The 16,272-nt window shown below is 35.9% G+C and overlaps 2 protein-coding genes across 2 annotated transcripts; one reads left to right on the top strand and one right to left on the bottom strand.

The window, feature by feature from the left end:
* The first annotated feature begins 2,197 nt into the window (after positions 1-2,197).
* LOC133334660 (uncharacterized) lies at positions 2,198-9,022 on the top strand. The gene is made up of 4 exons (XM_061542992.1): positions 2,198-2,278; positions 2,399-4,018; positions 8,306-8,508; positions 8,582-9,022. Exons 1-4 carry the CDS (start codon positions 2,198-2,200, stop codon positions 8,988-8,990), a joined length of 2,313 nt encoding a protein of 770 aa, XP_061398976.1. The 3' UTR covers positions 8,991-9,022.
* A 365-nt stretch (positions 9,023-9,387) lies between these two features.
* Positions 9,388-16,051, bottom strand: LOC133334661 (alkaline phosphatase 4-like). Its single transcript, XM_061542993.1, has 4 exons — positions 15,642-16,051; positions 15,198-15,579; positions 14,804-15,107; positions 9,388-9,604 (listed from the first exon to the last, which is right to left on the bottom strand). Exons 1-4 carry the CDS (start codon positions 16,038-16,040, stop codon positions 9,388-9,390), a joined length of 1,302 nt encoding a protein of 433 aa, XP_061398977.1. The 5' UTR covers positions 16,041-16,051.
* Positions 16,052-16,272: the final 221 nt, after the last annotated feature.

Consider the following 16,272-nt stretch of genomic DNA (forward strand, 5'->3'; position numbering starts at 1 on the left):
AGAAAAATAATTTACAAAAAAAATTTGTTGTTGTTTTGTTGTTGTTTTTTGTGATCAAAGAAAAGTCCTTATTTTTGATGGCGGGCATGATAATTCCTCACTGGAACATCGGAATCCGAAAATTCCAACGGTGTTAGAAAGAGTACATGTCTGGCTCTCGTATGAACTAGGATTATTGACTTCGCTCTAAAATTAACAAAATGGCGGACCTTTGAAAAAATATTTTTGGAAAATCGCCGATTTTTTACCAAAAACCAAGTTAAAAAATAAGGAAGATCTTCACCGATTGGCTTTATCCTAGTTCATACGATAGCTATACACTCACAGAGAAACGTGTAAAAATTTGAAATCGATTGGGTTATTAGTTTTTGAGTTATCGTGCCCGCCATTCGCAAAAAAATGTTTGGAGAAAAACGCGTTTAAAGTTTTACTTGAAATTTTGCAGGGACATTCTTGAATTAGTGTAGATTGGAATTAAGTCAACAAAAATTTTGACCCCGAGAATGGGGGGGTCCCCTTGATATAAAAAAGGGGGTTATATGGGGACTACCCTAAAAAGGGGGCGAATATTAATAATTTTTGGTATAGAGATTTGTTACCATATACGACTACAAAATAACAAATCGCAGCAAATTCGGTTAACAAACGGGCACAAGAACACCAAAATACCGAAGATTTGGGGTACCGTTATATGGGGGTACCAGAAAAAAATGACGTATATTTATAATTTTTATTAGGGAGATTTGCTTCCCAATAAGAGCTCAAAGTACCAAATATCGGTTGAAAAACACGCTCAGGAACCTCAAAATACCGAAAATTGGGGGGTACCCTTATATGGGAGCTATGCCTAAACGTGGACCGATATATACCATCTTCGAACTTGACCTGCCTGCAGACAAAAGATAACTTTATGCAAAATTTCAGCATCCTATCTCAATTCCTTTAGAAGATAGCGTAATTACAACAGACGGACGGACAGACAGACGGAAGGACAGAAAGACGGACGGACATGACTAGATCGTCTTAGAATTTTACCCTGACCAAGAATATATATACTTTATAGGATCGGAAATGAATATTTCGATGTGTTACAAACGGAATGACAAAATTAATATACCCTCCATACTATGGTGGGGAGGGTATAAAATCAACCTTTATTTGAGTATTGGAAATAATATTCCCTAAAAATGTCTTGGATCTTGACAAAATATTCGTCAACAAATCCCAACTTTTATAGGGTATGACAAATATTTTTTAAAATACTTATGCTTTTTGGGACCAAAGATCATTTTTTAAATATCCCCGAGTTGTCTTGTACTTGATTTTTTTTTTAAATTCATATTTTTTGGGGTCTTGAAAAAATTAATTTTAAATATCACCACTTTATCTGCTGTTTGAAAAATTATTCTTTAAATAAATCACATATAATTAAACCTTTGCCAAATATAATTTAAAGAAGTAATAAATCGTCAGTCGATGTTGGCGAGAGATATATACCCTCAGCCCTTGACCATTTGTGAGGAGGAGATTCCAGAATGAGAGGGTCGACGAGTCCCTCCTTTGGACTTGACATTGACATGGTAAAAATAAACGTTTGTACATAGTATGGTTTAAACATGACATTCCATTGACCTAATATTGGATTTATGAATATTGCAAATTTCCGCAATTACCAGAGGGAGTGGGTCAATGGGCCCCACCTTAAAACTTAAACTAAGTTTGGATGAAATATTACGATGTACAAAGTTTGAAGGAAATCGGTTATTCCCTCGAGAGTTATCGTGCGCAACAGGCGGCCAGACAGACGGACAAAATTCCACGCCTTTTTTATTTAAAAAAAAATTTATTTTTAAAAAATCTTCGTTTTAGCCCCACTCATCTGGGTCTTGAAAAATGTATTTAATAACCCACTCACAAATTTCCACTTTATATGATTTTAAAAGGGTGATATTAAAAAATCCACGCATTATTTCGGTTTTGAAAAAATACTTATTTTGGTCTTCATGAAATGGTTCCAAAAAAGCAGACTTAATTTGGACCTTAAGAATATATTCTTAAAAAAATACCTGATCTGCAAAAAAATCGCGCTTTATTTGGGGTTTGAAAAACATCTTTTATTTGAAAATATTAATTAACAAATATGAATTTAATTAAAAATTCTTCGTTTTTCGATTCTCAATTACAGTAACCATTGAAAATGATGAACGAGGCATATACGGAATGCCGTGTTCTGCCAGCGATTAATGAAACATTTCCCCAATTCAGTGCCAGACCAGCAATATTAGAACATCAACATCACCTGCAGCCACCACCTTCTCTGCTCCACCCACAACCACCAACAGTGCCACAATCTCAGACAATTCCACATCAACAACAAAGGCAAATAACACCAGTCAACAATTTAATAATTTCCCCATTGGATCTTTCGCTGAGGGCAGGAGTTAATATTGTGCCCATAACACCGCCATCGACACCCTCGCCACCAAGGAAACGGTCAAGATTTATGACAGAGGAACAGCAACAGCATTTTTTGTGGCGACCGCATGTCATGGGAACCACAATACCACAAACACAAGGGGACAGGCACTCCTCAACAACTACAGCAACAATAAATACTCCACTGAGAAGAAGTCCGAACAGAGTCATGGTAACGGAAAGTCAAAACTTTGTTGCCTCTGCCTATGCTCGTCGAGAGGAATTACCTTTGTTCACAATGCAGGACAATGAAGGATATGAAACATTAAGGCAACAACAACAACAAATGTTTGGAGAACGAAACAATGCCAATACACAGCTGCAGCAGGGCAGTAGATCAGGAGAGGATGGTAGCAATTTTCCGGAAATACCGAAAAGTCAACGAAGTGTAATGAAAATGGACGAATATCGCCGGCAGCCTCATCAACTACCCGGTATGCCAACAATTTATGTCGATGATGAGACAATTGTCCTGACCGAAGATGAGGATGAGGGAGGGGCGGATGATGAGGTCAACAATGAAGTCAATGAAAACGATGTTTCCGAAGAGGACGAAGAAATTGATGAAGAAAATGAAACACTTGTCAGTTCTCAAGAGCTCAACGAAGATATGGAACTAAATGAGACCCATCACAACAATCATCACCACCACAACATCTCTTCGCCACATAGTTCGTCGCATAACAGTAGTTCCGAACCAACATCGAGGTATTCCAATGGAGAAAAGCGACAAGACGAAAACGCCAACGAGGAAGAGGCGGACGAAGAAGAATATGTTGACATTCTAAGTAACGATGACGACGACATAAATCCTTTGTCCAGCAAAGCCATCACCATGCTCCGACTGCAGAGTCAAAACGAAATCGAACAAGAACTGGCCAAGGATGGTCAAGTGTTGACACGCAACAAATTGGTCTACGAAAATGAAGAATTACACAATCGAGCTGTCGATGGACTGGCGAAATTATTTGACAGGGATTTTAACAAAGGAAATTCCAACAACGAATGTGACAGCGGCGGTGGCAACAACAACAATGTGAAAACCTACATTGATTTGACAAATTGCACAAAGCCCTGCGAGGAGAATCCTTACACGGCACGGACGGACACCCAAGACAAACAAGACACAATTATGATAACCTCAAACTCCAGTGTACCTAATAATGTGAACCCCCAACTCGACTCACCGCCGACACATATTCGACCACCGTCGTATAAAACCCACAAGACCGAACGTAAACGTATGAAACTCCGCAAGCATATGTCACTCGATGAGGAGACCATTAGCCCAGTTTCTGGTACGATTATACGTAAATTACGCGACGATGAGGAATTGGTGGTGCGTAAAGGCGACATTGATCCAGCTTTCAATGTGGTCGAAGTCACCGAGGAAGCTAAAGCGATTTTGGCCAGTATCGATAATAAGATTGGTGCGTATTTGTGTCAGCTGTGTCGCACGCTGTACGATGATGCCTTTAAGTTGGCCCAGCATCGTTGTCCCCGAATCGTTCACATTGAATACAAATGTTCGGAATGTGAAAAGGTAAGTAGTGCAAGGGAATTTTTAGAAAAGAACTTTTGACGATTTAATAAGAAAAAGTAAAAGCTAGAATTTATGTAGACTGTCATACATTTCGAGGTTCCACACTTATAAGATCAGAAATGGGAATTGTTTATTAACATTCGTTTATATTGAAGATTATCGTTGAGTCCAAGGCTTGTTAAAACATTAGTTGGCCAGACCACGATTCCACATTAAACCTGCTTGAGGTGAAAGCTCTTAAATTTATACAGATTGCTCTTCGTCCCGTAATTGTACGAAATGTACAACATATAGTAAAATTTATAATAGGGGAATGAAAATATCTACAGTCGTTGAACTATGCACAACCTTAACCACTAAAGGTTCGTATCCCTTCTTAAAATATTAAAATGTTAGTTTCAAATCTCTCTTATTCCCACAAAAATTGTCCAAATTGGACCAAACGATATTTATTTGAAAGATATGCGAATGGAATAAGACTAAAAGCGAATGGACTTACTACTTTTGTACCAATTGATCGTCATCTAGACGGACAAAACTGACGATGGATTATTATCTATCTATATATGACTGACTGACTGAACGAAACGACGAAACCTAGAATCTTAATATTTTGGGTGATGGTCACTCTTAGTCCGAAGGCGTCAGATAAGGCTGGGTTTTTGTTAATTCGTACTAGAACGCCACGAAAAGTACTAAAAAGTACAAAAGTATGGTTTCGTTTGTATTTGGCGAACCGGTAGAGCTAGAACTCTTAAATTTGAAATAAGAGTCACTGGTGGAGTGTCGGATAGATGTACCAAAAGGTTTTTGGAAATTCGAACTATAAATATCTACTATATATACTAAATTTGAAATTGAAAATTGGAATTAAGGCTACTGTTGGTGTCTAGGGTTGGGATATGCAGGAAGCTTATGCATACTAAATTGGAATTTAGGTGAACAGGAATCCAGAAAATTGGAAATATGATTTTTATAGGATTGTTGAGGTAAAATTTGTATTTCGGTGGACCTATAGAGCTCGATTGCAAGAGTACAAAAGGGAATAAATGGTAGCAAAAAAATTTACTATATTTTTTACGCTCTCGTAACATATGAACGGATAAAGCTAAAAACTTGAAATTTGGAATGCGAATAGTAAGGTCAAAATAAGGAGGTGGTTTTGAAACTATGCACTCTTGTAAACGTAAAGTACTAAACGGTACTAAATGTAGTACAATTTGAATTTGGAGAAAGTGATGGAGCTGGAATCTAAAAATTTGGAATTAACATTATCGTCGGAGTGTATGATTAGGATATGTAATTTTGGATATTTGTATTTATATGTACGAAAAGTACTAAATGGCACTATTTTCAATATAATTTAGATTTGGGTGAACCGATAGAGCTGGAATCCTGAAATTCGGGAATAAGATTACTATTGCAATGTAGAATTGAGGTAATTAGGTAGTTTTGGAAATTCCTAAGTAAGGTATTAAATTTGGTAAAATTGTTGGATCAACCGATAGAGCTGAAATTCTGAAATTTGGAGTTAGGATCACTGTTGGGAAGTTTTGGAAAGTCGTACTAATGTGCACTAAATGGTTCTAAATTTGATACAATTTGGGCATGATGAATACTGAAATTGGGGAATAAAATTACTACTGCTTGTATGATATAGGTAGCTATAGAAAATTGTACTTATGTTTACTGAGTGGTACTAATTTTGAATCCTAAAAATTGGAACTAAGACTACTGTTGGTGGATAGGTTTGGGATATGTCGGAAGCTTATGCCTACTAAATGATACTAAATATACATTTGGGTGAACAGGAATTTTTGAAAATAATTTTTATAAGATTATGATTTATATTGGAGATATGATTTTTATTGGACTGTTGAAGTAAATTTTTGGTTTTGGTCATGGTATAATAATAGAAGGTAACAGCAAGTGTTGTTATACAACAAACGATACAACAACCACATGGAAATTTGTTGTTGTAACTCAAATGATGTTGACACTAGTATAACTTACAACTTGTAAGTTATACTAATGTCAACATCATTTGACAGAAAAATGTAAACAAACAAATTATATTTACATATTTTGAAAATGTAACATTTTCGAATCCTCAAAATAAAATTGAAAAACATGAATGAAAATCTATCAAATTTATATTTATATCGCTTCTTTCCTATAATTGAGCCATTGCCACTTATACGTGTAACACATATGAAAATGCTGGGAATTGCGAGTAATTCCATGAAGAAAGATTTGCTTCCTCAAACATTCCCAGCAGGCAGATTGAGTAAATTGAATACAGGAGGACATTTAATAAAGAACAATTTCGAATTGTATGCGTTCCCAATTTTCCTGTTGGGTGATTTTTAAAAACACAATTTGTCATATTCATATTGACACTAGTATTACGTTGGAATCAAATCAGCTTTGGGTGAACCTATAGCTCGAAACATTTAATGTGAAATTAGTTTTGGAAATAAGTACAACAAGAGTATAAAAGGGTATAAATAGTACCAAATTTAGTGTAGAGCTAGATTTCTGTTGAGGCCAGAATTGCTGTGTAGTGTTAAGATATGGAGGTAGATTTGGAAATGTAGTTTTTTGTAAAAAAAATAAATTTTTTGATGTAGAAGTAATGACGAAGTAGCTGGCATATGTTAGTCTGTGAAAAAATGCTAGGTACTGATGTTGCCTGTTGATCATTCATACGTATGAATTGTGAATCTGCTATCGATTTTTTTCACAATAGAGACGTGTTTCTGAAACCGATTTTTCTGCTTCAAATCCTTAACTTTTTCTTCACAGATTTTTATTCAATTAAAAACAAAATGGAAAAATATTGAATGGTATGGGCGTGACATGGCTTTATTAAGATGATACGTAATTTTTGCAATTTTCTGGAGGAAGAAATATCTATTACTCGGAAGTGTTGGTTAATAGGCATTATTTTTTTCTCAATAGCATTCGCAATGCAAATTTTTACTCTATCAGATAAATATTGGGAGTTTGGTATATCATACACAAAAAATCGTACGAAACTATATATAAGAGCTATATCTAAATCTGAACCGATTTTTAAAGAACTTCGCAGATATCAGTCTGGATCTAATGCAATACTCTGCGCAAAATTTTGTCCCAATCGGACGAATATTGGGAGTTTGGTGTATCATTCACCAAAAAATCGGATGGAACTATATATGGGAGCTATATCTAAATCTGAACCGATTTTAACAAAACTTCGCATGGACCTGATTCCGTGCGCTGTGCAAAATTTTGTCCCAATCTGACAAATATTGGGAGTTTGGTGCATCAACTATATCTGGGTGCTATATCTAAATCTGGACCGATTTTCAAACAGACTGACGGACAGACAGACGGACATGCGTAAATTGACTCAGAAAGTGATTCTATGCATATTCTCAAAAGGAACCATGGGTTTATCTCGATTCATTTTGCCTGCTACAAACATATGCACAAAGACATAATACCCTGTACCACAGCGTGGTGAAAGGTATAAACAGCCCAATACCATTATTTAGCCTCCTCCATGCTTCCCAGTACCCTTGCAATACTGTGACAATAACCTTTATTTTTTGGACTTTCTCACGGCAATTTTTTTCGTGTCCAATTCTTTAATATTTAACTTTAATTCATACGAGAGCATAATATTTCTCCACTGAGTCGAATTCCAAATAATGTGCTTTTGCAATCTGATTTTCCGATTCTTTTCAGAAATAAAAGAACTTTCTTGATAGTTTTTGGGCATGTAGGATCGCTACCATAGCTCGTCCACGCTCTGTTTTTGAATCTGTATTTGTTTCTAGCCATTTTTATATTGGTCCACTTTTGAATGTATATACAACTCTATACAACTTTTTTTGGGGTTAATATATTTTGGGTTCTGATTTAATGCCAGAATTGCCAACAATTTTCAATATCGACATTGAACTTCTGAGACCTGGATGAACAAACTACTTCTTCACGGAACATTATGAATATAAATCCCATGTTTCTATATAGCCTCCATACAAAGAAAACGCGACATTTTAAATAGGTTCAACGTTCTAGCCCAATTTTTCAACCTTAGCGTCTGTTGTTTGATATTTCTTTTTTTCCTGGTTGCAATCTGCCATTTCATGGCAGTTTTGGTAATTCGAATGTCCACTACATAGTGGGGGTAGAACAAGTTCGGCCCGACCGATGCGCTGTATTTTTCTGATCCAAAACAACAATCCGCTCTTAGGATTTGAATTATTCCTGTTAATAATAAACTTAAATTTCTTACAGGTCTTCAATTGTCCCGCAAATTTGGCATCACATCGTCGATGGCATAAACCCAAATCCGAACTATTGGCTAATAGTCAGGCCAAGAAGCGACAACATTCAGAACGGCTTCCCACATCAGTTAGACATTCTCCAGACAAAAATATCAATGACGATGGAGTCGATGGGATATTCCCATGTAATCAATGTGGCAAAACATTCCGACGGTAAGTGTTAATAAAAGCTCACATATTTTAACTTAATGTCTAATAAGAAATATAAATTTTATTCTCATTTTAGACAAGCCTATTTGAAAAAACATCAAGCTTCGCATCAGATGTTGGAAAATCTCAAATCATTGGATATATTTAAAAACTCCTCCGCAAACTCAGCAAACCTTCACCCACCCGTGGGAACACACTTAAATGCAGCACTTCACACACCATCACGTATTCCCAATACACCAATATATCCACCAATGATACCGCCTCGGCCATATCCTACAACACGTTTTGGCGCCTTTCCATTCGGAGCTCCCTTCGATCATCGCCGTTTCTATACCTTAGGAGAATTCTATTTATCCCAACAATTAGAACGTTCATCGGCCTTTCAATATGTTCAGGCGAATCATTTGCGTAATCTAAGTAATGTTGCTGCGGGGAATTTCGGTAATCGTCCTACACCTCTAGTCCCGCTACCCGTTAAATGACAAAATATTTTACGGCCAGTGCCAAGGATAGCTGCAGCGGCCTCGTCAACAATTACCGCAACCACCACAATTAGTCAGGAATCTTCTACTCCGTCTGTGGCCACTGGACGTCCGCCAATATTAAACCACTCTAGTCCTCCCTTACCACCACGACCCGTTGCAAATCCCTCACCCATAAAACCCTTTAACTTGATGACATCTAATATTTATGGTTCTAGTAATTCTAATTCACGTTCTGAATTTGAGGATGTGTAAATTTAAATTTTAAATAAATTTCTATTATTGTTAGCCAAATATATTTGAAAAAAAAAAAAACAAAAACTAAAATAAAAAACAACAGAATAAAAATTTACAATCACATAAATAAATTTCAATTTAAACTGTTACGCATCGATGTTTAAACTTTTTTCTTTGAATTTCGGGGTTGAAATGGTCCCATTTGTAGGGAGTAAGAGATAACATGGGCCATATAGGTTTCATCGTGTATACTGTGAAATAGATGTGAGTTGGGTCCCTTGGCAAAAAGTAAGATGTCTTCGGAAGACACACGATCGTTGGAGGATTGTGTAAAGTCCATAAATGCCACCAGCACCAGCGTGGATTCGGGTGAAAATCTGTAAAATAAATTTGATATCATTTTTAATGAAAATTTCAAAAACAAAAAAAAAAATAAATATTTTTCAAGCTTTAAAATAGGCGTGGATGCTCTATAATAGACGTGGATTTTTATACCCTTCACCACTCTGTGGTATAGGGTATTATGTCTTTGTGCATAATAACAGGCAAAAGGAAACGAGATAGACACATAGTTCCTTTTGAGAATATGCATCGAATCACCTTTTGAGTCGATTTATGCATGTCCGTCCGTCTGTTGGTGTTAAATTGTAAACAAAGTACAGGTCGCATTTATAATTGGCCCAAGGATGAACCCTATTAAAATTGATGAAAATCGGTTCAGATTTAGATATAGCTCCCATATATAGTTTCGTCCGATTTTAGCTAAATGGTGTACCAAAGTACCTATATATCTTTCGATTTGCACGAAATTTGGCACAGCGTACGGCATTAAGTCTAAAATGATGTGTGCAAAATTTCGTGAAAATCAGTTCAGATTTAGATATAGCTCCCATATATAGTTTCGTCCGATTTTATGTAAATGGTGCACCAAAGCCCATATATATCTTTCGATTTACACGAAATTTAGCACAGCGTACGGAATTAAGTCTAAAATGATGGGTTCAAAGTTTCGTGAAAATCGGTTCAGATTAAGATATAGCTCCCATATATAGTTTCGTCCGATTTTATGTAAATGGTCCCTATTTATCTTTCGATTTGCACGAAATTTGGCACAGCGTACGTAATTAAGTCTAAAATGATGTGTGCAAAGTTTAGTGAAAATCGGTTCAGATGTAGGTATAGCTCCCATATATAGTTTCGTCCGATTTTATGTAAATGGTGTACCAAAGTCCATATATATCCTTCGATATGCACGAAATTTGGCATAGCGTACTGAATTAAGTGCAGAATGATACCCGATTTAGATTAAATTTATGTAAATAAAATCGATTTACATAAATTTGTCCCATTATACGCAAACGATTCTAAACTTGCCCGAATGATATGAAATTTAGCATAGGTTCCAGATAACATATTGAAGTTTGTTCAATGTCATGTAAAAGTTCTTTCGAAAAGGCGGAATCTGTTAGGAGACATAATATATCCAAAGTGGTGAAGGGTATAATATAGTCGGCCCAGTCCGACTTTACTAATTTCCTTACTGGTTTTAAAATATGTTTTTTCATGTTCTACAATAGGTGTGGATTTTTTCATGCTCTAAAAGGCGTGGTCCACAATAGGCTTGGATTTAAAAAAAAGAAGGTTTAGAAAAAAATTAAGGTCTGCAGTAGGAGTGGATTTAAAAAAAATAAGGTCAACAAAAAATTAAGGTCTACAATAGGACTAAAATTTAGAAACTTTACACGTCTGTCGAGTCTTCCCAAGCTATCCATATGAGCTTTGACACTACCAAATAAGGCTATGTCCATCGAGAATATATCACAATTGGCCGTCTAACCACAGCTCCTCTGCAGATCTGAAACCACAAACATTATTTTTGGAAATTCCCTTTTAGATTCTTTCTACCATTCTCGGGGTCAACCTTTTTTTTCATGAGAAAATCTCAAGAACTCTTGAAGATATAGCCGATTTATTGTGTCAGCATCAAATGACAGCTAAAGGGCTTCTCAAACTTTAAACGCGTTTTTCTCTTTTGCGAATGGCGGGCACGATAACTCAAAAACTAATAACCCAATCGATTCCAAATTTTTACACGTTTCTCTGTGAGTGTATGAACTAGGATATAGCCAATTTGTTAATTTTAGAGCGAAGTCAATAATCCTAGTTCATACGAGAGCCAGATATGTACTCTTTCTAACACCGTTGGAATTTTCAGATTCCGATGTTCCAGTGAGGAGTTATCATGCCCGCCATCAAAATTATTAATTACAAAAAAAAACAACAACAACAACATTTTTTTGTAAATTATTTTTCTTCTCTTTTAAATCTTTAAATATATATGTGCAAAGTTACAAACCTTAACAAGCATTTGTATTGATATACCAGCCCATTGAAAATCTTGAAAAATTAAAATCGAGAATGGGGGGTTCCCTTAAATCAACTTTTACGCTTTTGCCGATTTTCATGATTAAATTATTCTCTCTATAAATATGTTAACCACTTTTCCCAAGTCAAAAAATATTTATAAGCAAGCAACGACCTCGGCGTTTTTTTTTTTCTATATTTCAAATATATCGTTGACCATTTTCATAACATTGACAACACTGTTCTCTCCTAATTGCTCATCCTTCAGTTGACAATTATTTTACACGGTTGTCTGTCGTGAACGCTGCTCGTCTATTTAAAAAGTTAAGAATTTGCGGAATTAATCGGTTAAAAATAACAGATAAGTGTGAATTTATATAAATATACAACATTTATTATATAATTATTATCAAATTCAAGTGTTTTCGGGAGTATTTCATTTAAAATTTTATGTTCCTTTTTTTCGGGCCGGCAAATGTTTTGTTTTTCTTTTTCTTTCGTCGTTGAATTCGTTCGTGTGTGAGAGAATTACTATTGTGTTGTTGTTGTAATTATGTTTTGCCGGCTGTGATTTATTTACGTTTTAACTGTGATCTTTCGGTCGGGTGTTTTTTTAATCGTTTTAATGAGTGTTTCGGGCGAATGTTATGTATGTATGTATTATTGTTAGTAATTGAACCCCACAAAAACAAGTGTCAGAGAAAATGTTCTAACATTGGAAAGAGCTAATGAGACTCTTCTTGCTTATATTGTCATGCTGCTTTTTTTAGTAGATGCTGCCCAGGCTGTGATTTTTAAAAGGGTGAGTGCAATTAGAAAACAAGCGAAAAAACGTTAAAAACGTTATATCTATGGTGGATACCCGCCACCATAGATATACTGACAGGTATTTGAAATGAAAACACAGGGAACATACCCAACATGGACCTATACCGACAGTTCTACAAACCGATTATGTAAACAATAATGTAAATCATAATATAATTTTCAGAAATTTTTAATGGATAAGGGTATGAGGGTATACTCAGCCTTATGGCTAATGAGGGTGTATACACTTTGACACGGTGAAAATGTGTATCATCGAAATATTTATGCTAGACCCCATGTTTCTTTGGACCAAATCCCTTTCAGAAAATTGATTTCATCCAATTATTATCTTATTATTTCTTCCAAACTTAGTTTAAGGGTCAAATGCGGCCTATAGTTCATATATAGTTCATTATCGAACCTTACGTTGTATTTTTTCTCGATATCCTCCGCAGGTGAAATGCTGAACAGAGTCTTAGAACCAAACCAAAAAATGCGGAACAAATCTGACAACTATTTAAATATAAACCAGTTAGGAAAGTTGTAAAGTCGGACTGGGCCGACTTGGGTATACTTTGGGTATATTGTACTTATATATCCTTACAATTGCATGCCAATGTTCCCACTAAGGAACATGCTCATGCCTTTCTGCAACCTATGCTAAATTTAATTTCATTCGGGCAGATTAAAAGTCGTCTGTGTAGCATCGGACACATTTATGGGAAAAGATTTATAGCAAAATTTATATCCGCTATTCTGTTCGCCGCACTGTTAAAAAGTTTATCTTTATCAGATACCCTTCGAAATACATATGGAAGCTATGGCTGCGTCTGTACCAATTTCAACAAAACGCAATAACGGGACAAACATTAGGAGTTTGATGCACCATTTATGTAAAATTGGACGAATATATATATATATATATATATGTATATGTGGGAGCTATATATATATATACATATGTGGGAGCTAGACTCAATTCAGTACGCTATGCCAAATTTCGTGCAGATCGAAGAATATAAAGGGACTTTGGGGCACCATTTAAATAATATCGGACGTAAATATATACGGGAGCGTTGTCTAATACTGAACCGATTTTCACGAATCTAAGCACACATCATTCTAGACTTATGCCAAATTGTATGCAAATCGAAGAGTATAAAGGGACTTTGTTGCACCATTTACATAAAATCAGACGTAAATATATACGGGAGCTATAACTAATACTGAACCGATTTTCATGAATCTAACCACACATCATTCTAGACTTAATTCAGTACCTTAATTCATTTACCTTAAATCGGACGAAAATATATATGGGAGTTTTATCTGAATCGGACCCGACTTTCTCGAAACTTGGCACAGATCACTCTAAACTTAATTCCGTACGCTGTACCAAATTTCATGCAAATCGAGGTATATATAGGGAATTTGGTACAGCATTTATAAACCTCGGAAAAAAATAATCTTTAAAAATCCACGCCTATTTATAAACCTCGGAACAAAATAATCTTTAAAAATCCACGCCTATTGGATCCTCGGAACAAAATAATCTTTAAAAATCCACGCCTATTTATAAACCTCGGAAAAAAATAATCTTTAAAAATCCACGCCTATTTATAAACCTCGGAAAAAAATAATCTTTAAAAATCCACGCCTATTTATAAACCTCGGAACAAAATAATCTTTAAAAATCCACGCCTATTTATAAACCTCGGAAAAAAATAATCTTTAAAAATCCACGCCTATTTATAAACCTCGGAAAAAATAATCTTTAAAAATCCACGCCAAATGTTGGATGCTTAAAAAAATAATCTTTAAAAATCCACGCCTATTTTTAAACCTTGGAAAAAAATAATCTTTAAAAAATCCACGCCTTAAAGGTCCTGGAAAAAAATAATCTTTAAAAAATCCACGCCTTAAAGGTCCTGGAAAAAAATAATCTTTAAAAAATCCACGCCTATTTATAAACCTCGGAAAAAAATAATCTTTAAAAATCCACGCCTATTTATAAACCTCGGAAAAAAATAATCTTTAAAAATCCACGCCTATTTATAGACCTCGGAAAAAATATTCTTTAAAAATCCACGCCTATTTATAGACCTCGGAAAAAATATTCTTTAAAAATCCACGCCTATTTATAAAAATATTCTTTAAAAATCCTCGCCTATTTAGAGACCTTAGAAAAATATTCTTTAAAAATCCACGCCTATTTATAGACCTCGGAAAAAATATTCTTTAAAAATCCACGCCTATTTATAGACCTCGGAAAAAATATTCTTTAAAAATCCACAGCTATTTTTAGACATACATGTCTATTATTAGTCTCTGAAAAAGATATTCCTTAAGAATCTACGTCTATATCTACGCCTCGGAATAATACTCTCTTTGGACCTCATACTCACCTCGAATTATCCAAAGTATCCGTTATGGTCCGATTAAATTCCAGCAGTGTTTCACGAAAATCTCCCACACCGTTACCTCGTATATCAGTTTCGGCCACAAAAACATAACCCGAGTTAGGTCTCCTCAAAACATTCAGGGCTTTTGAAACCATATCGCTAAATGCAGGACTTTTCTCCCGAACATTGCCATTGGCAAAGATGCCCAAGACATAGTCACGCGAGGTACCATTAAATTTCAGCAGATCTTTTGTTGTTTCCAATAATTTAAATTTGACATTCTCTTCCAATTTTGTGGCTTTCCAATCTTGTTAAAGATTTCGCTTATCTTTCGAATCACAAGCGCTCGCATCAACATCGGTATCGTTAGCAAGAAGTGACACCAAGGTCTGTTTACCACCACCCATAATGACGTTGAGTTGTTGACCCGTTTCACTGTTCATTAACTGTTCCGCAACATCCAGACAATCGGAAGACAAACGTTTTTCTTTTGGCATGGCGGTATCACATTCCCAGTCCGTGTCGGCAGTGTGGGCATAGAGTGCTGCCACTGGATTACTGGTAACACGTTTGGTGGTAATAAACCCAGTCCGCAGCTGCTTGGCCTGAGCCTGTTCCATTATACTTTGTACATGATATGTTGCCATATTCGCTTGACTACAATTTTGAAACTCTACACGTCTATCGAGGCCTCCCAAACCCATACGGGTTTTGACACCACCAAATAGGGCGGTGCCCATGGAGAAGATATCACAATTGGCTGTGTAACCACAGCTACTCTGTAAGTTTAGAAACCACATAATTAATTTTTGGAAATTATCTTTAAAGCCCCTCCTCCTACCTTCAATACCCCCAAATGGGGAAATGAATCCCACAGATAATCCGTTACATTCCCATCCTCCCCAAAGCGGGCTCTTGCCAACATTTCCGTCGTTACACCATCCGCCAAAAATACAATCACATTTTTCACCTCCCCCTTATAGCGTTGAGTACCCTTCGAGGTTAGCCTTAGATCTTCCACACCCCTTGCAAACCATTCCTCTTGCTCCGGTGGCAAATTCATTGTCCAATATCCAATACTGCCAGCATCTACCGTGTCCGTATCCACTTCATAGCGTACTGTCAGACCTATACAAATCAACGATATGACCATGGCCATTAACACCGTTCCGGCCACAATGAAAATTTGCGTCGACTTCAATTTAACGCGACTTGCCACCGACTTCACTTTGTTATCCATTGCCAAACGAGATGAGAACCGATTCAAGACTAATATCTCGAATTGAAAGTAACACCCAGCCAACCAGCCACTGAGTCGGCTCATTCAGAATTCGCTTGTAATTGAAATTTATCAGCTGCAGCTGCGTCTCATCGTCGTCGTCAGATTTTTATGACGTTTGCCCATAAAGATAACATCAGACAAGTTTATTGTAAAGTTTTTCATGTCTTATGTATTGACAGTTGTTTTTGTT

This window comes from Musca vetustissima, unplaced genomic scaffold (assembly GCF_032173495.1).
Source record: "Musca vetustissima isolate MV318-11 ecotype Yass unplaced genomic scaffold, APGP_CSIRO_Mvet_v1 utg20932, whole genome shotgun sequence".
Classification (NCBI taxonomy): domain Eukaryota; kingdom Metazoa; phylum Arthropoda; class Insecta; order Diptera; family Muscidae; genus Musca; species Musca vetustissima.

Coding starts and splice junctions, on each gene's coding strand:
- LOC133334660 (XM_061542992.1), top strand. CDS start 2,198: ATGATGAACGAGGCATATACGGAATGCCGTGTTCTGCCAGCGATTAAT. Junction 2,279..2,398: donor AATTCAGTGCCAGACCAGCA/ATATTAGAACAT, acceptor ACACCAGTCAAC/AATTTAATAATTTCCCCATT. Junction 4,019..8,305: donor AATGTTCGGAATGTGAAAAG/GTAAGTAGTGCA, acceptor AATTTCTTACAG/GTCTTCAATTGTCCCGCAAA.
- LOC133334661 (XM_061542993.1), bottom strand. CDS start 16,040: ATGGATAACAAAGTGAAGTCGGTGGCAAGTCGCGTTAAATTGAAGTCG. Junction 15,580..15,641: donor CCCATTTGGGGGTATTGAAG/GTAGGAGGAGGG, acceptor CTAAACTTACAG/AGTAGCTGTGGTTACACAGC. Junction 9,605..14,803: donor GATACTTTGGATAATTCGAG/GTGAGTATGAGG, acceptor TTTATTTTACAG/ATTTTCACCCGAATCCACGC.